Source organism: Silene latifolia, chromosome 3, assembly GCF_048544455.1.
Source record: "Silene latifolia isolate original U9 population chromosome 3, ASM4854445v1, whole genome shotgun sequence".
Taxonomy (NCBI): domain Eukaryota; kingdom Viridiplantae; phylum Streptophyta; class Magnoliopsida; order Caryophyllales; family Caryophyllaceae; genus Silene; species Silene latifolia.
Window position 1 is genome coordinate 113150644 of NC_133528.1, and position 25337 is coordinate 113175980.

A 25337-nucleotide genomic window follows, 5' to 3' on the forward strand; every position below is an offset into this window, starting at 1 on the left:
AGTTACTATTGTGATGAATAGTAAAGTGAATAGTTAAATTATATTATAGTTTATTGGCTTGGGTTGGGTTTGTGTCTTTTTTGGCATTTTGGTTGTTGCATTTCGTTGGTTCTCAGAGGCAGGTTTTTGGGCTTGGTTGTTTGCAGGTTTGTCTTCTTTTTCGGATTTATGTTTGCAAATTGTTGGGCGGGTACAACTTCTACTACTACTAATCTGTCTTGGGCCTTTCACTCCTCCCCAATCTTCAGTCCATTCCTTACGTTCTTGTCTGTTTCATTCTCAGCCATTCATTTTTCATCTGTGTCACTCTCCCTTTTCCTCATTTTCCTCCCTGGCTTTCGTTCACTCAATTATTTTCTCCTTTTTCATCATTAATATCCTTCCTTAACCATCTCTTGTGAGGTTGCTTTCTCCATTCACAAATCATGAGCAAAGAATGTTGCTTTATTAATAATTGTTATTTGTTCCGTCTCAGGTACCCCTTAGTTAACCTCCTTTATGATTCAATTTTCACTTCAAATTTACGGATCGCTCACAAATCACATGATGTATTTTGAACTTGGTAAATCTTTTACTGGTTGTCTAATTTCTGGTCAAAAGGGTCTTCATTTTTCATAAAATTAGGGTATTATTTTCGATTTCGATTGAACTTGCATTTCAGTCTTTTTGTAATTATTTCTTTTGTTAGGGTTTGGATTTGAGATCCATACAGAATGCATATATGTTATTTGAGCTCCCGTTTGTGGGAGAACTATCTGCAGTGGTTTGCCGTCCCAGATTTCTGGTGAGTATTCATCTAATTAGATTTGTTCCGGGTGTGATTACGGAGCAGTGTTGTTACCACGTAAGCTTTGTAGAATGATGACTTTGCTTGACTCTTCCTTTCGGCCTCTCCTGAAACAATGAACAAACTGAGGGCTCGGCTTTGTACCGAGCGTACTCACTCCGACGCTCAAGTCAGTAAACTTAAAGGGATTAAGTTGTGTGATACTTGGCAAAGTATATTGTAGAGAGATAAGGGAGTTTATACCAGATTAATATGTTTAATTGATTATTTGCGGATCCCCTTCTCGTTGAGAGAAGTGGAGTATTTATAGACTTTCACCTTTTGTCACGTAGTGGCCAAGTGGCTAGCAGGTGGAAAGACTGTTCTACCCTCGGCCGATGGACCCATGGCAGGCCGGCGGGCCCTGTTGACTCTATGCCGAGGGGTCTTGGATGTGACTACGCGGATGTGTATCCCGGCTGGCTAGTTGTCCTAGCCCGGACCCAAGTGACAGGCCGACAGGCTGCGTCGGTTAGGCTGTCCAAGGTGTTGACTTGCTGTGGATATCTTTGACCTTGCTCAATATGTTGACTCGGTCAGCGGGTGCAGAATATGCCCCATCAATTTGCCCCCAGCGTAGTCTATGTCGTGGTATGGACCTTCGATGAGTGTTGAGCGTATTCTGCGCAAGTAAAAATTTCTGCCCCGACTTCTTCTTCCTCGGCTTGGTTCTGCTCAGGCCGTATCATATCATATCCCCCCTCCACATGGATGTGTAATGGACATCAGATGTGGAAAAGAAAATGGCCCTGGCTGAGACCGGGGTTGAGAGTGCCGGAGCTTTTGAATGCCCCCGGCCGGTGCTGCCAAGCTCGGTTGAACAGCGGGACGTTTGGCAAGTAGATACCAAGGATCGTGGTGAAGAAGATACGTCGATTGGTATTCTGTCAAGGAGCGTGTTGAAGAAGTTTTGTAACTGTTTGTCGATTGACATTCCATGGCTGCATGCTCGACACGTGGCTCGGCGTTGATTGGTTGACGCTTCATGGGCTTTGCCCTGATTGGTCCGATTGAGTGGGCTTTGCTCTATAAATAGGGCAGTTACCCCCTTATTTTGGCCTTCCAAATTTCATTTTCTCAAAAATTTCCTCTTGCTTAGTTTTTCTTTCGCAGAGTTCCTTTCTCTTTCTAATTTCTCGAAGCGTTACTCGGTGTAACATTTCCTTCCAAGGTAACCAAACAAATTCTTCAATCTTTTTTCTTGTTAAATATTCGTTGTCATGTCTTCTGCTGATGTTGGACCTAGTAATCCTGCGCCGGGGGGCTCCCCGTCACGTCTTGATGAAGAGGAGGCACTGGCCGCCATCCCGATAAGGTCCGGGGGCCCTAGGTCTCCTTCTCCTGAGGTTGACGATCAGTATTTGGATGGTTTCTCGGATGATGATGATGATGTTGATGATGACGGTGATGATGTTGAAAGGGCTCATTTCGATGAGGAGAGGCCGTATCTCCTGGATCACGGCGACGCCTGTAAGATCAGTCCTGATCGTGCTTGGACCAACAAGTTCGCCAGTTGTTCTGGTTCTGAATTTTTCGAACATCATTTCTCCTTCGGCAGGGAGTATAGGATTGTTATCCCCAAGGAGGGTCAAGCGGTCTGTTGCCCTCCCAAGGGTTGTATCGGCGTGTACATCAGACACCTGGAGTATGGGCTCCGGTTTCCTCTGAATGGATACGTTGCGGCCATCATTAAAGCCATGAATGTCGTCGTGGCTCAACTGCATCCGTTGGCCATTAGGACTATAGTTGGCTTTGTGTGGCTCTGTCTCTTTAAAAAGGAGGCCCCAACGGTTAACTTATTCCGCCGGCTTCATCACCTTCGGTCGTCAACCCCTGGTGGCACGGGGTGGTACAGCGTGCAGACAGAGCCGGGTTACGTCTCTGTCTCTAAGCTTACTTCCTGCAAGGCGCGGTGGGTGTACGTCGAGGTTCCGGAGGATTATCCACTGCCCCGGTCCTTTGAGCACCGTGTCAATTTGCGGTGTGAGAGTCGGGGGGAGCGTGAGAAATATGTCTCCCGGAGTAAGCTTAAGATGGATGCCATCAGGGTCCATCTTAATGAGGACGAAAAACGGGCAATGAAGCTGTTTGAGGCTGAGAAGAATGGGATGCCGAAGGGATGGATGCCCCCGACGCAGATCATTCTTCAGGATGAACTGCTCTGCCACGTCGGCCTCATACCGGCCCTCGAACAGGGTGAGTGGGGTCGGTGTGAGGCCCATCTCTGCTTTTAATGTTTCTGTTTTTGAACTTTGATTTATTTCATTTACTTAACTCTTGTTTCGTTTCCTTTGCAGACCGTTTTGGCCCGTATCTGTCTGAGGATACCCTCAAGAGGTTGGGACTCGGCAAGGACGGAAAAGTTATTGATTTGCATCCTAAGGCCGAGACACGTGATCGCAGACCGGCGCCAAACGACCTCATGGATCAGCAGTTGAAGGCCCTAGATGCGACGGCGGCCCAGGCGAGGGTTGCCAATAAAGTGCCGCGCCGTAAACCAAAGATAACGTCTACGGCGGCGACGGCGTCAACTTCCGCTCAGCCTTCAATCCCTATGGTCCAGAAGGAGCTGGTGGTGGTCGTCGATATTACCGATGAGGGGGTCACCGTTGCGAAGGGTCCTCCTCCATCAAAGAAGAGAAAAGAACCGATGCCTGCTACCACCGTCACCGAGGCAGGGGAAAAGAAGGACTCCGCCGGCCCTTCATTTAAGAAGGTCCAGACTGGTACGGATCTAACCCATGGCTCGGATTTAGGTGGTTCTTTAGGCATTCCCGATGATAGGCTCTCTGACATGTCAATGAACGTTGACATGGATGCTTTGTCTGAGTTTTTTGTAGATCAACCGCCGCCGGCACGGTCCCTCGAACGGCAATCGAGAAGCGATGCTGTGCGGACGGGTGATAAGAATGCCGCCGTCGTCTCCTCCTCCCCGAAGCCTTCCCCCGCCCAGATTAGGATGATGCTGGCGAAGTGGGCTGACATGGCCGGTGCTCATATTATGGAGCAAGAAAAGGTCATGGCCGAAGCTGCCCCACAGCTTGAGCGACTCAGGCTTGAGCTCGCTTCTGCGAAGAAGGAAGCCGAGAGGGCCAAGGTCGAGGCTGAAAAGGCGGTCCTTGCTGAGCGAAAACTTAGGGAGGATGCTGAAAAGGCGGTCCTTGCTGAGAGGGCCAAGGTTGAGGCTGTGGAGGCTGATGCCGCTAAGCTGCTGGAGGAGCGTGACAAGCTTCAGGCTGCCTTCGATTTTGCTGTTGAGAAGAGGGAGGAATGGAAGTCCCTGTATTCGGCCCAGGCGAAGGCACATCGGAACACGAGGGCTATCATCGCCCAGAGGGAGGAGGACATTGAGACGCTCCAAAGCGTCGTCCTCCCTAACATGTGCGCCCAATACCGGGACATGGCCGAAGAAGCCGCTAGGGAAGTGATCGGAGAGCTCTTTCCTGAAGGCTCCTTCCCGTGGCAAAAATTTGACGAGCTGTTTGATGTTAAGCTCGATGATAAGGCGAAGGCTGCGGAGGCGAAGGCTGCGGAGGAGGCAAAGGTGAAGAAGGAGAAAGAGGAGGTCGCGGAGAAGGCGGCCCGTGCTGAAAAGGTGAAGGCGGCCAGGGAGGAAGCTGAGAGGGCAAAGGCAGCTGAAGCTGAAGCTGCCAAGTCAGCTTATGGGTCGCCCACCAAAGATGATGCTGGTGATGTCGCCGGTGGCGAGCAGCAACAGGCATAGGGAGACGGGCGGTCGTCACAAGGTTCACCTGGCATCTTGGATAGCTTCAGCTGTTCGGGGGCCAACTATTAAGCCTTTTCTTCCTGCCATCTTTTGGCACTTCATATCTTATGTCTGTACCCTTTTGTTGTTCCTTCTTTTTTGTAAACTTTGGTAGGTAGTGTTTAGGCTATCCCTATGGGGACGGCCGTCGACTTCTTTCTTGTATTACCTGTAAACATTTTTAATAAGAGTTTGTTTATTTTGCCTCTGGCTTGGCCGAGGTCTTTTTCTCATTTTTATCTGAGTTGTCTTCTTACGTTATTAATTGAGCGCTTCTTTCGTTTCTCCCTTCGGCTTGGCCGAGGCAGTTAGAATGCGTATCTCAACTGTACTTAACGTTTTTAAACATGTTGGCGTGTCGGTCGCTTCCTCCACCGCCCGAGGCGGTCAGATTTGCTATCCCAACCACCGTTGTGAACATGTTAGCGTATCGGTCGTTGTGTCCCCGTCACTCTCGGTCTGGCCGAGGCAATCGGGTTAACGGCTCGACAGCGTTCGTATCTGTAGACGTGTTGATTGCTTCCTCTTTCACTCTCGGTCTGGCCGAGGCGTCCGATTTGCGTTTCTCAACCGTACTTATACGTTCCTAAGCATGTTGATAACTGTTGTGGGGCAAGTCACGTTTCCCTCGTCACTCCCGGCTTTGGCCGAGGCAACTGAGTTTACGTTTTGACTGCTGTTGTAAATATCTTGGTATGACTATGGGAGGGACACTTCATTTTGATAGAAAACTTGGAACATTCTTCCTTAGATATAATCAAGCGTTGGGGTGCCCACAACGGTCTTGGACACCTCCGCCGCTATACAAAGTATTTTCTAAGATTGTCGGTGTTCCAGTGGCGCATTAGAGGCACTCCCTCCATGTCTGTCAGCCGGTATGTACCCGGCCTCATTTCTTCAACTACTTTGTAGGGTCCTTCCTAGTTGGCCGTCATCTTGCCATTGATGTTTTCTTTGTTGGTGGCGGCTGACTTTCTTAGGACTAGATCTCCTACTCTTAAGTCTCTTTTGTGGACCCTACGGTTGTATGCTCTTCTCATTCGATTATGATATACAGCCAAGTTAAGCCGTGCCATGTCTCGGCTTTCTTCGACCAGGTCTAGGGAGACTCTAAGGCCTTCCTCATTTTCGACTGGGTCAAAGGTTTGCCTTCTGAATGTCGGCACCGATGCTTCAATTGGCAGGACGACTTCAGACCCATAGACCAGGTGGAATGGACTGTATCCCGTTGCTTCTTTCTCCGTGGTTCTAAGGGACCATAGGACGCCGGGTAGTTCATCAGCCCACCTTCCCTTTAGATCTTCAACTTTCTTTTTCAGCCCGTTTAGGATTGTTTTATTAGCCGCTTTCGCATGCCCGTTGCTCTGAGGGTGGCAGACGGAGGAGTATGCAAACTTGATACCGAGCTCTTCTAGCCAGTTCATCACCATGTCACTCCAAAACTCTCGGCCATGGTCAAATACCATGACTTTGGGTAACCCAAAACGAGTTATAATATTCTCCCAGATTACCTTTCTTACGGCCGCCGTGGTCTTGGCAGGTACCGCGACAGCTTCTACCCATTTGGTGAAGTAATCAACGGCGACGATTAGGTACTTTCTTCCTCCGGAGGCCGTTGGAAATGGCCCCAATAAATCCATCCCCCACTGTGCAAAAGGAAGGGGACTAAGCACCGGTTGCAGGTCTCGGGAAGGTGCATGTATCACCGGAGCATGCATCTGATAATTTTTACACTTCTTGGTCTTAGCTCTGGAATCCTCAAGCATGGTAGGCCAGAAGTAGCCGGCTCGGAGAGCTTTATGGGCTAGTGTTCTTGCCCCCATGTGATGTCCACAGATGCCTTCGTGAATCTCTGTCAGTATAAGCTCCGCGTCGGCTGGGCCGACACATTTCAAAAGTGGTCTTATCACGGACCTTCTGTATAGTTCTCTTTCGAACACCAAGTACCTTGCGGCGATCCTTCTTATCTTCTGGGAGAGACTGCGGTCCTCCGGTAACTCATTTGTAAGTTTGAATTTCATTATCGGAGTCATCCACGTCGTCTCGGCTTCGATGTCGCCCACCATGCCGACGGTCTCAGTGATGCTTTTAGCATTCCTGATATCTACCAGCACGGTTCGACTGACATTCTTGATGCTTGAACTGGCAAGTTTTGAGAGAGCGTCGGCTCGGTTGTTCTCGGACCTGGGAATGCATTGGATTTGGAAAGATTTCAATTTTGCTGTGTCAGCTGTTACCCTTTCCAGGTATCTTACCATCCCGTCGTCCCGAGCCTCATACTCTCCTCTGATTTGGTTAGTAACCAATAGTGAGTCTGTCTTCAACATAATGTGTTCTGCTCCGGCAGCTCTAGCTAGCTCGACTCCAGTTATCACCGCCTCGTATTCAGATTCGTTGTTTGAGGCCGAGAAGGTAAATTTCAAGGCGTACTCAAACTCGTCCCCGTTTGGGCTGATGATAAGGATGCCGGCTCCTGAGCTGTTCGCCGTGGAGGACCCGTCGGTGTATACTTCCCATACTCCGGGGTTTGGTTCTTCTTGATATGTGTACTCGGCTAGGAAGTCTGCAAGTGCCTATCCCTTTATCGAGGGCCTCGGCTTGTATTGAATGCCGAAGCCGGATAGCTCTACTGCCCATTTGATGAGCCTGCCGGATTGCTTAAATTTTTCCAATGCTTTCTCCAATGGTTGGTCGGTTAAGACCGTCACAGGATGTGCGTCGAAGTAAGGTTTCAGTTTCCTTGCGGCAACGACAACAGCAAAGGCTGCTTTTTCAATCAGTGGGTAATTTCTTTCGGCGGGCAACAATGTATGGCTGACAAAGTAGATTGGGTGTTCTTTGTTTGTCTTCTTCTCGATGATCACTAAGATCGACCGTGGCCGAGGTAACTGCTATGTATAGATATAGCGTCTCCCCCAGCATCGGCCTGGACAGGGTTGGGAGAATTTGAAGATGAGCTTTCAGTTGCCTGAAAGCTGTGCTTTGTTCTCCCCCCCAGCTGAAGTCTTTATTCCCCTTCAACACTTTGAAGAATGGGGTGCTCTTGTCGGCTGACCGAGAGATAAAACGGGCGAGAGCCGCCATCCTCCCGGTCAGAATCATAACCTCTTTTCGATTTCTCGGCTCCGGTAGGTCCAGTATTGCTTGGACCTTCTCTGGGTTAGCATCAATTCCCCTGGCGCTGACAAGTACGCCGAGGAACTTACCTGCCCGGACACCGAAGTTGTATTTCATTGCGTTAAGTTTCATCTTGTATTTCCTTAGTGAACAAAATGTTTCGCTCAAGTCGGCCAAGTGCTCGCTGTCAGACTTGCTTTTTACAATAGCATCGTCGACGTAAGCCTCGATGTTTTGCCCTTTTTGATCTTGAAACACTTTGTCCACCAGCCTAGTGTAAGTTGCGCCAGCGTTTTTCAAACCGAACGGCATCATTTTATACATGTATGTGCCGTGTATGGTGATGAATGCGCACTTAGGCATGTCTTCTTAGGCCATGAATACCGATGGTACCCGAGAAGGCGTCGAGCGAGGCTCGGCATGGTGTAGCTCTTTGTTGCGTCTATTAAACTATCTATTCGAGGCAAGGGATAGCAATCTTTAGGGCATGCTTTATTAAGATTTGTAAAATCAACACACATCTTCCACCCCCCTGATGACTTCTTTACCATTACAACATTTGCTAGCCATTCAGGGTAAGTACAAGGCATGATAAAGCTTGCCTCTAATAATTTATCTACCTCGGCCTTGATGGCCTCGTCTTTCTCGGCCGAGGAGTTCCTCATCTTCTGCTTGACAGGGCGAGCGTTGGAGAGCACGTTCAGCTTGTGAACGATCACCTCTCGGCTCACGCCTGGCATCTCGGCGGCTGAGTACGCGAAGACGTCTTTGTTCTTCCTTAGCAGGTCCAGGAGGTCGGCTCTGAACTTTGGCTCCAGGCCGACACCGACAGTTACGGTGCGTCCTGGGTCAATTTCTATTTGTTCGGTCTCGGCCCCCTCCACCATGCTGACGCTGTTGGTGCTCATCGGATCACCCTCCTGTCGTAAGGATGGGCTCTTCCCCTTCTCTGATTTCCTTGCCACTTTGAGGGATTGCATGTTACACCCTCTGGCAGATATTTGGACATTGACAACTTCGTCTTTCTCGTCCTTTGAGACGAGCTTTTGTGCCTCCCCCCGGTCCGAGACATACATCAATGTCAGGGCCCGGATGGACATTACAGCGTCGGCCTCGCTCAAAGTAACCCGACCTATCAGAACATTGTAGGCGGACGAGCCATCAATGACCACGAACTCAGATAAAACATTCTTGGCCGCATCGTCTTGGCCGAACATCACCGGCAACCTGATTGATCCCAGGGGTACCAGGCCGGCCCCTGAGAAGCTGGATAGTGGGTTGGTGCAGGGGCTCAGGTCCTCAATCTTCAGACCGAGATTGAGGAAGCATTCCCTGAACATGATGTTGGTGTAGGCGCCTGTATCAATTAGGCACCTCTTAACCAAGTGGTTGGATATGTCCAGGTGGACTACCAGCGGCTCGCTGTGTGGGGCTACGACTCCTTCGTAGTCTTTCCTTCGGATGGTTATATCGGGGACGGTGGAAGCGGGGATCGCTGTGGTGGGCATAAAGTTGATGGCTTGGTAAAGCTCATTTAGGTGCCGTTTGTGCCCATTAGCTGACCCTCCGTTCTCGTCTCCTCCGTAACCACCGGATCACTCCCATCCTCCGGAATACCGATTTCCTATTCGCCCGTCGGAGCTCGTTTCGGGCCTCTAGCTACGTACTTGCTGAGGGCCCCCTTTCGGATAAGCTCCTCGATGGCGTTCTTCAAATGCCGACGCTTTTGTCGGTCTTATGGCGGGGTGGCCGTGGTAATCGCAAAATTGGTTTGCGTCGCCTTCCGCCTTTGTCTTGGGGGGTCTTGCCCACTTCTGCCCTTCATTTTTGCTTATGGCGAAGACCTCGGCCGGTGATTTAGCTGGGGGGTGAGATGCCGCACCGCCGGGGTGTATGGTCCCGAACTCCCCGCGCCCGCCGAGTTCTCATCTTTTATTAAATTTCTCGGGTCGTGACCTATTATTGTCACGGCGTCCTTCATCTCTGTTATCCCGTGCCGCTTGCTCCTCTCGGGAGCCACTTGCCGTGGCTTACCAGTCTTGTGATAATCCTCCACCTTGATGGCTCGGTCGGCCATCTTTCGGCGGAGTCCGGTTGAGGTCTTCACACTTGATGAGCTCATTTTTGAAATCGCCTCTCGGTAGGCCTTTCATCGTCGCGAAGGCCGCCGATTCGATATTCGGCTCTCGGATCTGCTAAACCTTAGCGTCAAATCTCTTGACGTAGCTCCGGAGGGACTCGTCCTCCCCCTGTCGGATAGTCAGGAGATCTGATGTCTCCACGGCCCTTCGCTTGTTGCAAGAGTACTGGGCTATGAAGCTATCTCTCAGGTCGGCATAGCAGTATACCGAGCCATTGGGTAGCCCCTTGTACCAACTCTGAGCCATGCCGTGGAGAGTCGTTGGGAAGACTCGGCACCACACCTCATCGGGTTGCTCCTACACCGACATGTACGACTCGAAAGCCTCGGCATGGTCGGTGGGGTCGCTATCCCCTTTGTATGATATGGCTGGCAGCTTTAATTTAGTTGGCACCGTGACGTTGAGGACATAGGCATTGAGGGGCTGTCTGACCATGTGTCTAATGACACGCGGCGATCGGCTCCTCGCACCTCTAGTCCGGCTTGCCTCCCTCTGTCGGGAAGGGCTTCTTGTTGTCCGACTTTGGAAAGTCGGGCTTCTTTCTTCACTTCTTCGGGGGTGGCCTCGTTGTCGCCGCGGCGACGCTGTCCTTCCGCGAGTGTGGGAAGGACTTTGGTCTGCCACTGACAACACGGGCACCGCTGGCGTTTTGGTACGCCCAACCTCTTGCATTGCTCCGGACAGGTTGTTCGGAGTCACCTTCGGGGCCCTGGTCACCTTTGGGTGCGCTGCTGTAACCGTCGTTGCGACGGGGGTTAGCGGCGTGCTACCCATTAGGTCCAGGAATAGTTTCAGTTTGGCTGCATCGACCACATGTCCCATGATAGTGACTTGGCCGGCAGGCAGCGGTGTTTCTGGTATTATCGGCATCCCGTACGCCGGTTTAATTACACGGCCGGTGGGGGACTGCCCGATCTCAGAATTATGGACGGTGTCATCCTGGTAGAATGCAGTTTCGTCACTCACTACTACTTCTTGTTGTTTTGACATCTTCTTAGCTTGTTGGGTGGGTTTTGTTTTGTGTTTTGTAAGGGATTTGACTAGCTTTTAGTATGTCTTCCCCACAGACGGCGCCAATTGTTCCGGGTGTGATTACGGAGCAGTGTTGTTACCACGTAAGCTTTGTAGAATGATGACTTTGCTTGACTCTTTCTTTCGGCCTCTCCTGAAACAATGAACAAACTGAGGGCTCGGCTTTGTACCGAGCGTACTCACTCCGACGCTCAAGTCAGTAAACTTAAAGGGATTAAGTTGTGTGATACTTGGCAAAGTATATTGTAGAGAGATAAGGGAGTTTATACCAGATTAATATGTTTAATTGATTATTTGCGGATCCCCTTCTCGTTGAGAGAAGTGGAGTATTTATAGACTTTCACCTTTTGTCACGTAGTGGCCAAGTGGCCAAGTGGCTAGCAGGTGGAAAGACTGTTCTACCCTCGACCGATGGACCCATGGCAGGCCGGCGGGCCCTGTTGACTCCATGCCGAGGGGTCTTGGATGTGAGTACGCGGATGTGTATCCCGGCTGGCTAGTTGTCCTAGCCGGGACCCAAGTGACAGGCCGACAGGCTGCGTCGGTTAGGCTGTCCAAGGTGTTGACTTGCTGTCGATATCTTTGACCTTGCTCAATATGTTGACTCGGTCAGCGGGTGCAGAATATGCCCCATCAAGATTGGTGCTTATTAGGGTTTTGATGTTTTGGGCGGAATCACTATTGGTTTAGGATTAGAGTATGGACGTACCTTTATACAATCACGTTTATGTTTTCTGTAGTTTACTTGGATTTAAATTGGAAATTTTCGTAATCTAATGGGTGGGTTATGGTTTACGATGCTTGGTTGACAGTTAGAATATTTTGGTGCGTGGTTGGGGTTCACTCGCGTGACGTAACGGTTGTCGTTTCTTGATTATTCAGGTTGGGTCTCCTATGTTTGGCATGACAGGATTTATAATGGTAAGAACCTCACACTTTTGTTGTGTTAATCACAGTTATTTTTGACTTGATAGTCATTGATTGAACATGACTCTTTCCCTCATACATTTAAGATTGGGAAAGTTACGCTTTTGGCAGGTCATGGCAACTTTCAAGTGTTGAGGTGCTAGCTGGTCTGGATATACGTACCACCCCACATCGTACCTGGTGCTAACAACCATCCTGTCTGCCCAAGCTGTTGTGATATGTTAGGTTTTGACCTTCTGCATGGAATTACATTCGACTGCTGATAGGTTTCGCGTTTGTCGTTGCTTTATTATTTGATTGTTTCTGTGTGTTTGTTTGTGTGGCAGACTATATCAGTGGAAAACGCAGCAACAGACGAATTGGCTGTTGTGAACAAGGTATCTTCTGCTCACAGTCCTCTCCCTCCATTCCAATTTTACCTTCTTTACTTTCCTACTCACTCTTCACAATCACACTCACTTTCTCGCTTCAATTTAATTCCTCTTGCTGCTATTTAATATAACAAACCTCTTATCTTTACTTCATTTCTGCAAATTGCACGCAAATTCTATATTAGGGTAGATGGGTATTATTTTCTCCTTTTAGATGTCTGATTGCTCCTTCTGTATGGATGACATTATTACTTATAGTGAATAAGTAGGTGAAATTAGAGTAAAATTTAAACCACTTTGGTGTATAAATTTATCTTTAGTTGAAGAAAACACCATGGCGATGCTTGAATCTTTTTGTTCTTATGATTCTTCACGTATTCCCGCTACATAAATCTCCCCAATCCTCTTCAGGTTAGTTTTAATTTTAATTTGTCTTTTTTTAAAAATTATTTGGGTTGGTGATTTGCTTTGAATGTTTGGGTGATGAATTGTTTGTTTTTTAACTGGTTATTGGTGTAGGTTTGGATTAAGTTTAGTGATCAATTTCAGCTGATTTTGTTTTTCTTAAACCGCTGCACAATCGAGTTATCAAGGTTACCTGTTTTGTATCTGATGGTTGCTCACTGCTCTTTCTTTCTTTTTTTCCTGTTCTTACACAGATAAATGAAGAAGAAGCATCCTTGTTTGATTTGTTGTGGTTGTTGCTGGCAAGTGTGATATTTGTACCTATTTTCCAGAAACTTCCTGGAGGTAACAGCTAAATGCTTATATAACTCCTTAATTCAAAATGTATGAATGTGAAATCTGTATCCTACTGCAAAGAAACATATCCAGGGAATGTTTTGGATGGTGTTGGGTTTTAGCACTCCATACTCGAGCTGTATTTCTAGAAGTGTTGATTATTCAATTCCAGTGCTTTCTATCTTTTAATTTCTTTTTCTTGCTCTCCTTTTCTTCAGGAAGTCCTCTGCTTGGCTATTTGGCTGCTGGCATTTTGATTGGCCCTTATGGCCTTTCCATCATACGCCATGTTCATGGTACTAAGGCGATTGCTGAATTTGGTGTTGTCTTCTTGCTATTTAATATTCGTCTTGAGGTGCATACAAATCTTGAAAACACTGAAAGTTGTTATATTATTAATACTGAATAACTGCAGTAATAGGACACAAATTCTCAAAACATGGTTCTTTTGTCAGCTCTCCGTTGAAAGACTAAGCTCCATGAAGAAGTATGTCTTTGGATTAGGCTCTGCTCAGGTAACTACTATCACATTTTTATTAAAAGAATGGAAATAGGAGAGTGTTTCTCAAATCGAGGTATTAAAGCTTGTTGCAGTCTATTTAAAACAGGTCAATGAGCTATTTTGCAGATTGGTTTATAAAGCAATGTAATGTACTAAATTGGTTGTGGCATGGACTTTCCTTTGCCTTTACTTCGATTACATCACTCAAAAAAGGCGCCTCGAGTCGGTTCGAAGTCGCGTGACCGTATTTTTCGGGAGATTGTGAGCTTTTATGTGTTAATGAGCTTGGATTTGTGATTATGCGTCTTTTTTAGGGATAAACAGTATGAGCATCTTAGGTATAGATTAGATTATGTTGTAAGATTACAGTCTTAAGGATGATCAATTCTTATTTTAGGTATAGATGAACTTTATAGGCCTTATTACAATATTAAGGGGATATGGCTTTCTAATTCTTCATGGTTTGTTAAGTTAGTTATTATAGAAAGTAGATGAACATCTTTGAGGTACATCGAAATTTTATGTTATTGTGTAGACGGTGTCGCAAGTGATGGTTACACAGCATTAAGGTTTAAGAGCCTGGTTGAGTTGCTACGGTCATGGTGTTTTAGAGATGCAATAAAGTCAAGAGTTGATTTTAATAACTATGGTGGTTTATTCGAGCTTAGTAATTCAAGGGTTTGATTGAGACATCTATGAGAATTTGCGTTTTGCAATATGTTGAGTGCTTCTGGTTATAAAAGCTTATGTATGTGCAGCTAAGTGGGCTAATGCCAATCGTAGCTAGGTGGTTGAATGATTGTGTGTCTAACACATCCTTCAATATTCCAGTACAAAAATTGGAAAATGAATGGTTGTATATCCCTCCTTATGTTTTTGTCAATTTCTCTTGTTCGATTTCAAGCTTGCGGTGGCGGCTAACAACTATGCTGTCGTCTTAGTTCTCAGAATCACATGAAAAAAAAAAGCTCTTTTTTCTTCCCCAAAATATGCTTCCTTTCCGATAGCTGTTAGGTTGTTTTAATTTACTCATTCTATTAAGATTTTTTAGCTTATTGTACAACACGTGCATCTATTTGATGTTAGAATGTCGTTTCTCCCTATTTTGTTTCAGTTGTGGTGGGTGGTTCATTAGGTGAACCTGTGAAAAAGGGAGATGGACAGTTTGTAAACATAAAGCTCATACTGAGAGGATGAGTATGATAACATGAACCTTTTCTTGATTTTTATTTTATATGGTGCCAATGGTGGTGATCTGGGAGGATGAGTATGATGACGAATATGCTGGCATCTCGCTGATTTAGCTGCAGTTGTGTTTATTTGAAATTGTTTGGTATGATTTTTAATTTTTCACTTTTTAAAGGTTGGGTGCCACCGTGCCAGTGGTGTTGATGTGACTGTGGGGAGGTCATCGAGACACAGCAACGATGCGGGTTAAGTATTTTGTTTATTTTCTTTGGATTGTGCATCTTTGAGAGATCTTGCTGCATCTCTTAGGTATTTTATCTATCCCCTTTTCCCTCTTCTATCATGCTCAAGCTTTTGTCTGTCTTTGATAGCAGAATCAAACGCGGAAAACCTCAAGGATTCTGCCCAATTAAACATCGCATCTTCTGATGATGATGTACGGTATGGCACTTGACTTTCAGGGTTATGAAACTAAAGTGTTACAGTGGTCGAAAGGAAAGGAAGGAAATATCCGATCATTGCTTTCAACTTTGCAATATGTGAGTTCCAAGGCTACCACCTGAAAGCAAAGTTTTAGTACAATAGATATTGTTTGAGCTGTGTCATTACATAACTCCAGCCTCATACACCCTCCTATATCCCCACAGACACCGTCTGTGGGTCAAATTTATACATCCACACCCTGTTTAAACGATTAACAGCACAATAACAATGTTCCCATTTAACCCATAATGAAGCTGATAATTGCATTGAATGTCAGTTTACCTTGCAAAAAAAATATGTCAACCAGTTTGGTGTTTATTTTCCTTTACCTCAGATGAGTAACTTAGTGTTTATCCCTTATGCAGGTGGAGATAGTGATGCACTGGCGAAGAAAAGTCGGGGTGGTTGTGTTGAGCAAAAGGTAAATGGACATATCAAAGGTGTTTGTTGGTGTTGGCTATCACTGCAGCTAGAGTCTTCTTCCTCCGTGAGCCTATCACCACACTAGATAATTCTATGCATTCTTTATTGAGAAAATAAAAGTGGATTATTGCACTGATAGCCATCCATGGAGTATTGCAGTGATAGCCACTGATATGGCATAGTGAATCCCATATTCATAAAGAAGTTTATTCAATCTAAGTCACTTGATATAAACAAAAGCGGTTTATAAGGTTATTTCACATTTAATTTTGGGAATACAAATACTAAGAGTACAAAAGTGGATGCAAGGAATGGTAGAGTGTTCTCTCCTAATCGACGTCATTTATCTTTTACTCTTTCAATTGTACGATGCCTACATCCGTCTGATTAAGTTTTATCTATCTTTGTCTTCAAGCGTGATCTACTATTTGGGAAGCCATTTGGGAAGCTAAGGAATCAGGCAAATCTTATGGAGCTTTCAACTACAAAGGCCCAGTGAAGTCTTCAATGCTTTTCTTGTTGAAATACGAAGTGCTCTGTGACTTTCATACTGAATTATGGTTTTGTAGTTGATGAACCTAATGCTAAAACTTAAATGTTAGACAATAGCAGTGGACCTTTAAACTTTTAGTGATCTAATGTTTTTTAGTCTCTTACTTTTAAAAGGTGTGAGAGTAGCATTACAGTAGCGTTCGAATGACAATAAGTAGTTAGATTTAGGGGAGAAATTATATAAGTTCAATGTGACTTAGGGTGATTCAACAGTCTAGCTTAAAGCTTTAGCTTTTATAAGCCGGGACACGGAAAGTGGGTTTTATGTGAGAATTTTTTTTTTTAAAGAACACACTTTACTTTTTAATTTCATTTTGCAGCATGAGTAATGTTTATCAAAGTTGACATTATATGCCGCTGTTTGGCTTTCAAAGTCAAATGTGAGAATATAATGGGTTAAGCTGAGTACTTGTTGTATATTCATTTGCATATGCAGTTCATTAGCTGAATACTTGGGAGAGGATTAGAAGTTGGTTGATGTTTATCACTCAAATGTTGTTATAAGGACGCATAGGATGTATGTTGTCGGCCCTTTTCTAATCTATATTTTGATGTGCATTCCAACATTACACATGTGCATAACTTTATGTTTTCATCTGATGGCTCAATATATTAGAAGTTTAGAATTATATTATTATTAATAAATGATCCCAATAAAGCATTTTACGTATCCTTTTCATAAATTCCCATAAGAGACAGGTTTACGATACCTAATCAGTAGAGTGACAATGGTCCATTTGATTCCATTTGAGAATCAAATGAGGTAGGTCTTCATTAAGTTAATGAGCTAAGGGTAGGTCTTCAATTAAAGTAGGTCTGGGCAAACTGGCGACTGAAACTATTGTATTGGTGAATTAGATTGGGCATACGCAAACCACTAAATGTGTCTCCATTACACCGTAGAACCCTGTTGGGTCAACTAGCCAATGATGTCGAATAACACAACCTTGAAAAAGACGATTACATTGGTCTTAAAATAAAGCAAATTTCTTAGGTCCGCCCCGAGCTCGGTGCGCTTAACAAAAGGGGACTCTCTAAATTTTAACAATTTTCTTCATAATTAAGTTGCGTCCTTTAAGTAAGTAAATAATCCTCAGGGCAACCATGAGTCCATGACTATCAAAGAATCTAACATTGATATTTGGTTGCCTACAGGTTATGGGATGGTCATCTCCAAATGACAAATTGTTGCTTGTGCAAGCTCTATGAAAGGCGGGTGAAATCTTTGCTATCATCGGTGATGGCACTAATGATGCTCCTGCTCTTCATGATGTTTTTATTGGTCCTAAACTAAATTTCATATGACACTTTTTTCTTTTCCTGATGAGAAATGTGTTCCATGTGCTAGAAGAAATAGATGACTCAAGCTATTACGTTGTCAGTGTATGTGAAAGAGATTGGTCTGTTTTAAGTGAAGAGTTATGACAATGATGCATAATTTTTGCTAGAATGATCTTCTCCCTTTGCTAATGTTAGTCTGGATCATCTCAATGAAACTGTTAGGACTTGTTCACAGCGTGTCAATGCAGGTAAACGGTTGTGCGTATTTCGTGTATTTGTTTATCCTTGTCCTCTATCTTTCTCTGATAGTAGAGCAGTTCACCATAATGGAATATCATCTTAAGTTTTTTAGTGCTTTAACTTTTGTTACTTTGTACTTCAGCCTAATATTTGGTCTTTTCGTGAGCATTTCTGGAACAAAAGTCGTTAAAGCAAGCTCTTTTATCATTATCTTGGATGATAACTTTATTTCTATTGTGAAAGTAGCTTTCATGTTTTCTATCATTTTTTAAGGCGATGGAAGCTTCTATTTGCACTACTATATTTATAATATAATGTTGAAACCACAAAGAGGGTTTTTGAAAGATCATGATGAAAATTGCTTTGATAATTGTGTTGGAGGCCGCAAAACGAACTAGCGTTGTTGGGTTTTTTAGCTATATTTCGTCACATCCAAAGCCCGAGAATGTCGAGAACGAAAAAAACAATGAAGTGAATGTATCATTTATATATCCTTCTACATTGCACGTATGTGACGTTCAGTGTATTCAGGTTCATACAATTTTTGTTACCAGTAAATGTAGCTCCACATTAATGAATCAGAGTCTGGAACCTGATTGACGGTGAAAAAATAATGTGAGCTAAAAGGGAAAGGGAGAGATGAAGGGATGAGGAGGAGAAAGAGGAAAGGAAAGATAAAACGAAAAGTTCGAGGACAGAGTGTAGGAGGAGTCCTATGAGAGAAAGTGAAGGTGAAAGAGGGGGGAGAAGGAGGTGGTTGAGGAGGCGAGGACGTCTCTAAAATTAATGAATCAGAATCTGGAACATGATTGACGGCGAAAAAATTAATGTGAGCTAGAAGGGGAAAGGGAGAGAGGATAGGATTAGGAGGCGCCACGTTAAAAGAGAAAATAGAGGGGGAAAGAAGAGAATGAGGGAAAGAGAAAGGGGAAGAGCTAAGGAGGGTAGGACAAATAGTATAAGGAGAAGAGAAAGAAGGAGAATACGGATGGGGGAAAGAGACGTAGGTTGAGAAAGAGAAAAAAAGGGGAAATAGGAGGTAGAGAGAGGGAAATAGAAGGATGTGAACGATAAAAAGAAAGAAAAAGAGGAAGGGAGGAGAAACAAGAATATATGGAGGAGTGGTACGAGGAAAAATGGGAGGGATAACAGTATGACAACAAGTGGGTGACGAGGGTAAATAGAGGATATATAAGAGGATGGGGGCATGGAAGGTATATGGGAGAAGGAAGGGGAGAGTTACGGATAAGGACCACGCTGATGAAAAAAGGGAGCTTTTAGGATGCGAGTATGCGACGACGTTGGAGAGAAAAGGGAGAAAAATAGAAGGACGGGGGAGGTAGCGAGGGAGATGAACGCGGGGAAAGAGGTGGAGGAGAAATAGGAAGGGTAAGGGGAGAATGTCGAATAGTATGAGTAGAAAATTGAGGAGGATATGAGGTGTTTGAGGGCTCAAAAATGTTGAAGAGAAAAAGGATAAACTGTGAGGGAGAGATGGATTGGGAAAAGAGGAGGAGTAAGAAGGGGTGAGGAGGGAAGGGCGAGTAGTATGAGGAGAAAGAGGTGGAGGACTAGGAGTAGTAATAGGAAGAGAAATGATTAAAATGAAGAATTAAAATAAATAGAAAAAAACTTGACAAAAAAATTTAAATGTATTAAACCTATCAAGTTTCCTTTTCACTACTCTATTAGTTAATAGAGACATTCTTAATCAAAATGTCATTTTCTTGGAAGAAGCATAGGAAAACTGACGGAGGAGACACAAGAGAAGGCAGGGAGCCACAATAATAGAAGGGGGGCGAATAGGAAAGGGGATAAGTAGGCTGATAAAAAGGCGGAGGAGAATGAGGCGGCAATGATAAAGAGAAAGGAGAAAGGGTAAGAGGCGGAAGAGGGGGATAGGTAGAGGAATAAATTAGAAAAGGAGGAAGGGGGTAAGGGTAAGGGTAAGGGTAGGCGGACAAATAGTAGGAGAAGAAGAGAAAGGAGGAGGAAGGGGAAAGGGAAAGGTATGAAGGTCGAGAAAGAGAGTAAGGGTAAAAAAAGAGGAGGTAGAGAGGGGAAAATGAAAGGATGCGACGATAAGAGAAAAGGGAAAGAGGAGGAATGGGGAGGAGAAAGTGAAAGATATGGAGGAGGAGTGCTTGGAAAAATGGGAGAAGTAATATGAGCGCAAGTAGAGGAGAAGAGGAAATAAAGAATACATAAGAGGAGGATAGGGAAACATAGAAGGTATAGGGAAGGGGAAAGGGGAAAGGGAAGGAGGACTACAAGGTTGAAGAAGAGAAGGTAATTTAGGATGCGACGGCGTTTAAGAGAAAAGAGGCAGATAAAAAGGATGACGAAGTAGTGGGTGAGGAAGGTTGGGGAAAAGGAGAAGGAAGAGAGGATTAAGGAGGGCTAAGGGGAAAAGAGCGATTAGTATGAGGAGGACGGGGAGGAGAAGATGTGATGTTTACGTTACTTCGCAAAGTACAATATAATACTAATGTCTTATGTATTCCATGTAATTGCGTTCTTTAACAATTAATCATCTAAGCAAAAAGTGTAGTTATATTCGGATATTCATACTCCCAACAAAACTAAATACAAATTATTTACGAAAGGTTATAATTTTCTTTGCAATTGATTCAACCATCAAAATAATATAATGACAAGTGTTTCATTGTGATCGACACTCAACGTGTACAAACAACCGAACCAGATCGTATATTCATGTTCCTAACAATGTTAGATACGAAATATTTACGAATGTGACTTTTTTTGCAATCGATTCGAACAACCAAAAAATTATAACGACAAGAATTTCATTGTGATCACCACTCAAAATGTATAGAAAACCAAACCAATCAAGATTCGTTACTACGCATTTGAAAAGTAAACGATTAAAATAACTTGGGGGACGGCGCGCATCGCGCGCCGTGCAACCAACTAGTATTAGGAAAAGCACACTTAAAGACCCATATTAAAAGACACGAGGGTGATAAAATCACCCTCTTAAACCGACACAAAACACTACTATCATTTACCAACACTACTAAACGTGTCTTATTTTTGTCCTGAATTTGTTTTAGCCGTTCTCTGTAATATATTATGAGTATTGATCTACTTGAATAAAAATTACTTTCAGAACATTACTGTTGGATATACCGATAAGGCAAGGCTTGAATTATGGAACAAGAATGTAAAAGATCTAGAAGATCGACTCTCTTCTTGCAAGATGGAAAACCGAGATATGGTGATAGAAATAGGAAAGGTACAAGAAGAATGTAGCGCAATCATGTTCGAATTAGATTTGACCAAGACCCAATTAGAGTTGACAAATAAGACGAAAAAAAAAATTGAAAGAGCACACTGTTACACAAGTTGACAAATAGCATCCTAAATTCCTAATGTCGAGCTTGCATTGTACATGAATTGTTTTGCCAAGCAATGATTATTATTACTAAAACTGGGTTCCTCCATACACCGGACTACCAGATTAGTATCAACATATATTTCTTTAAAGCAGTAGCCAAATTAGTTGATGTGGCATCTCAAAATTTCATCTCCATCTGATGTGGCACGTATATAGAGCCATAGAGAGTGGCTTGATAAAAAAATCAAAACAGAGTAAAAGTAAACTAAATAAAGCACATAATATGGCATCAAGAATAGAATATTCCAAATTTATATTTAATGAAATATAACACATGATTCCTTCCAAATTTGAGTTGATTACGCAACATGATTTTCGGAAAATTAACAACTTAATTACTCCATATAAATCAGTAGTTATTAGCTATAAAAAATCAGTAATTGCATTTAATTAATTCGTTGATTATATGAAAAAGAACAAGTCAGTTAAAATTACACGCTAATCCAATACAATGGAAAATTTAGTTTATCTTTGGAAATTATATTTTTCAAGATAAATACGCACTGCCACAATAACTGCAGTCACCCTCCATCAGTCACATTTCACAAAATACTAAACGCCAATTTCAGAATCGGTTTTTCTAACGTATGTCTTAAGGCACACATTAATAATCTATCCGATTAATAATTTAGAATCGTTTTTTGTTTTTTTTGGTGTAAACCGGGATGTCCACCGTCGACAACAGTGTATAATCCCCTCGCCGCGCGTGCTCTCACGAAGAGGTAAACGGCTGGCCAAAGAGTTTGCTCCATTCCTATTGGCAGGGATCGAACCCCTGACCTCGTGGTTAAGGGATGAGGTGAGCAACCACCACACCAAACACATTTGGTTAGAATCGTTTTTTGTAATGGCCTTTATTTGCACTCTCTTTGCCATTCTCACCGGGACCGATTAATTGAGCAATGAACATACGTCAATACTCTATCCGATTAACTACACCCAAATTTAGGCATATCTTTGTTTTTGCGAGGTTGATAAATTAATTGATAATGACATTAAGTCAATCACTCATGCTCTTCACTTCTGGCTTTTTTATGCTCATGTTTGTGAGGGCTGGGTTTGGTAGTCATTAAGAGCTCTATTATGTTTTGCCTTTATTTCAATTGTTGTTTTTTTGGTATATATTATTTCAAGGGTAATGATAAATATAACCCATTGGGTTATGGGTTGTATTTAAGAAACTAAAAGAGGAAATGAATTCTTAATATATGCATTAATTGTATTGGTTAATGTGTATTTTAGTTCTTAATTCCTAAATTAATACCCAAATTGAAAAGTATTTAATGCTTAAATACAACCCACCGGATAATGTGCCTCTTCGATGCCATTTTTTTTTTGTAATGTGCCTCTTCGATGCCATTTTTTTATGTTGGCACTTGGCACATGTTTGTCAATATTTTTATTTAACGTCCTTAGATTAAATATTACGATATTAGTGTAAGACGGTCTTACTTATTTAATGGTATAAAATAAGTTGTCTTTTTACCTAATGAAATTGTCTCATAGTGTAACACCGTCTTACGCAATACATATTGTTTGACCTACATAATTTTATTGTAGGTCTATTTTAGATATTTAAAAAAATTGTGCAATGGATAATTTAATATGTACGAGATTAGGAATAAAAAAGTATATTTTTTTCATGTACAAGTTGAACTCTAAACGCGGAGTTGAATATTTTATGTCTCAATCGTTTTATTTTTTTTATTTTGGTGCAAATGAGAGTTTAGTCCGACAATTAAGGAATAAAACGAGGGGTGGCTACACCTAGAAGATCTTCACGAAGAATGGAACGGAGTGCAGCAGGAGGCACATCGAGATAAATAATGGAGGTAGATGATTGTACTTTTTGATTGGATAACCAATCGCTTGCTCTGTTCTTCTCTAAAAACGTGTTGGAGCTTAACCTTCCATCAGGGGTCGTGGATTAACTCTTTGCACCAATAACAAGATGACGGAGACTATTACTAACTAATTGATTAAGTCTTAATCATGTTAATGAGCATATATATATGTGTAGCTCATATATAATTAATAATTCTAAATAAGTTAAATCATACCTTCAGTATTATTAAATCATTATATCTTTCCTATGATTAATTATATTTATTTAAAATATTAAAAGCAGACTCATTGTTTAGGTGTAAAAAACATAATATAGCTGATATTGATCATAACTTCACTCATACGAGATAATTTTTTTCTCTTTATATTCCAATAAAAACAAATAAGAAACAAAATAAATGCTTAGAGGGTGATCAAGTACATTAAAATAATGAAAAATGTTTAAAACTAGATATTTTGTGAGGGTTACGAACACCCTTTAAAAATATAATTTTCATCTCAAAGTATTACTCCCCGCTCTTAAATAAATGACATTTTCAGTTTATGAGATGAGCTTTTGAATTCAACTTTTACAAAAATATATTGACTGGAAAATTATAAAAATTACACCATAAAATTCTTTACGACTAGAGCTTTAATATGAGTATACATTTCAATATGATATTTTGATAAATATTGAAAAAAGAATAGAGTATCTCGAAGACTGAGAATGACAATTTAAAAAGAACAGATGGAATAACTTTTATAAATATTAATAATGAAATTGCAATCTTTTATACAAAATGTTTTAAAGCAGACCCGTGAACTTTCACGGGTTTAAACCTAGTTTGATTTTAATGTAATTGCCGTAAATAAATAAATCTACTATATATATACGAAAACAATTTGCAATTTGATAATTCTAAAGCTTACGTTAAGGAAAAAGGTATCATTTCATTCACAAAATAATTTCTTGGAATTTTTTATTTAGGTCTTTTGATGTTAATCTACTACGAGTATATAAATCAAGTTGGAGTATATTTAAGATTTGATTTGTTATGGTTATAACTTAAGTGTGATCCAACTTGATATTTATATCCTTTTATATATTAACCTATGATGGTGAAATTTTGATTTACATCTTATGAAGTTCATAAGATTCATACAAATTTTGTCAGAAAAAAAAACTACTATTTTTATTATTCCACACAAGTTCTAATCACTAAAAAAAAAAAATTGGGTGAGACGGTTTCTCGCTAAGTTATTGAGAGACCAATCTTTCGTACCCTTTTATTTGTATTTCGTACCCTTTTTATTGTTGATCGTGACATAGTAATTTCGTACCTATTTACATAATAAACGTACCCATTTTATCATTAATCATGATTTGTACCTATTTTATTACCTTTAGTACCACTTTTTCTTAAAATTGTACAATAGTCTCTCAATAAAGCTTATTAAGAGACCGTCTCTCAGAGACCTACTCAAAAAAAAGTTAGTTTATGCAGCAGAATCTATTATTTCTGTCATTCCACATAAGTTACCCGATTTGGCAAACGCCAAAAACTCATAGTCAGTTGTTAAAAGAAAAATATTATTCTAGGCCCGTGCATCGCACGGGCATTAAATCTAGTCTAGTATCTATCTATCTATATTAATAAAGGAAGTTTTTTCCGAGCGATTACAGAGTCTCCAGCTTTTACGAACTACCTAATAAAAAATAAATCACACTCCAATGTAAGTCGGTATTCTCATGCTACTCGAATTCGTGTAAATATATGTACTATGTATCTTATAAACAATAGAAATAATAAACACTAGAATTTTATTAGGATTCAAACACGTTTGCATAATACTACATAAGACTTGATAATACATAACATAATAGACATCAATTTTTGTATTCCTTTTATTTATTTAGCTTTTTTACCTTACGTTATCTGCATCACGACAAATGCTTTGTTTTTCATATTTTTTTTTTGCAATGGCTGATTGACCAGAATTGTACAAATTTTTTTTATTGCATGGTCTTTAGTATAGAAATAGCATATGATGCATATTATTTTGTATTTTTTGCAACAATTTTGTGGTTTTTGCGGTTATACTAATAGATGCTTTGTTTTTTTACAGTTATAGTTATGGACGATCTAGCAATCGCAGAAGGATATTTTTTTCCGGCGTAATGGTTTGAACAATAAACCAGATTTTTTTAGTGGCCTCATTGGTAAGTATTTTTCTTAGGTTTTTGTACACATAGTCCAATTTCTTTAAAATATTATTCATCTATCTATAATATTAGTTATTATCGTAAGCCTAAATTAATTGACTATATTAATAAAGATGTTTTACAAAATCATACGAAAGATTAGAGTTTTATGAGAACTATGGATCAGAGTGATTTCCCTAACAAATATTCTCTCCGTTAAAGTTAATTTCATACAATTTTTATTCATATGTGAGGTATATTTTAATCAAACATTACGAATTACTCAATATGATGAAGAC

The 25337-nt window shown here is 42.0% G+C and overlaps 1 protein-coding gene across 12 annotated transcripts; it reads left to right on the forward strand.

Moving 5' to 3' along the window:
- Positions 1 to 327: 327 nt before the first annotated feature.
- On the forward strand, positions 328 to 17633 carry LOC141647855 (uncharacterized). 12 transcript variants are annotated; one of them, XM_074456211.1, is made up of 12 exons: positions 328 to 475; positions 689 to 784; positions 11695 to 11803; positions 11896 to 12034; positions 12136 to 12186; positions 12840 to 12930; positions 13140 to 13436; positions 15073 to 15150; positions 15460 to 15515; positions 15933 to 16041; positions 16506 to 16586; positions 17225 to 17633. In XM_074456211.1, the coding sequence occupies exons 7-10, from the start codon at positions 13188 to 13190 to the stop codon at positions 15967 to 15969; spliced, it is 420 nt and encodes a 139-aa protein (XP_074312312.1). In that variant the 5' UTR covers positions 328 to 475; positions 689 to 784; positions 11695 to 11803; positions 11896 to 12034; positions 12136 to 12186; positions 12840 to 12930; positions 13140 to 13187; the 3' UTR covers positions 15970 to 16041; positions 16506 to 16586; positions 17225 to 17633. The 12 variants fall into 12 exon arrangements, 7 of the variants coding, with proteins under 7 accessions (XP_074312312.1, XP_074312308.1, XP_074312311.1 ...); XM_074456207.1 differs by having other exon boundaries at positions 11921 to 12034; XM_074456210.1 differs by having other exon boundaries at positions 11921 to 12029.
- The last annotated feature ends 7704 nt before the right edge of the window (positions 17634 to 25337 follow it).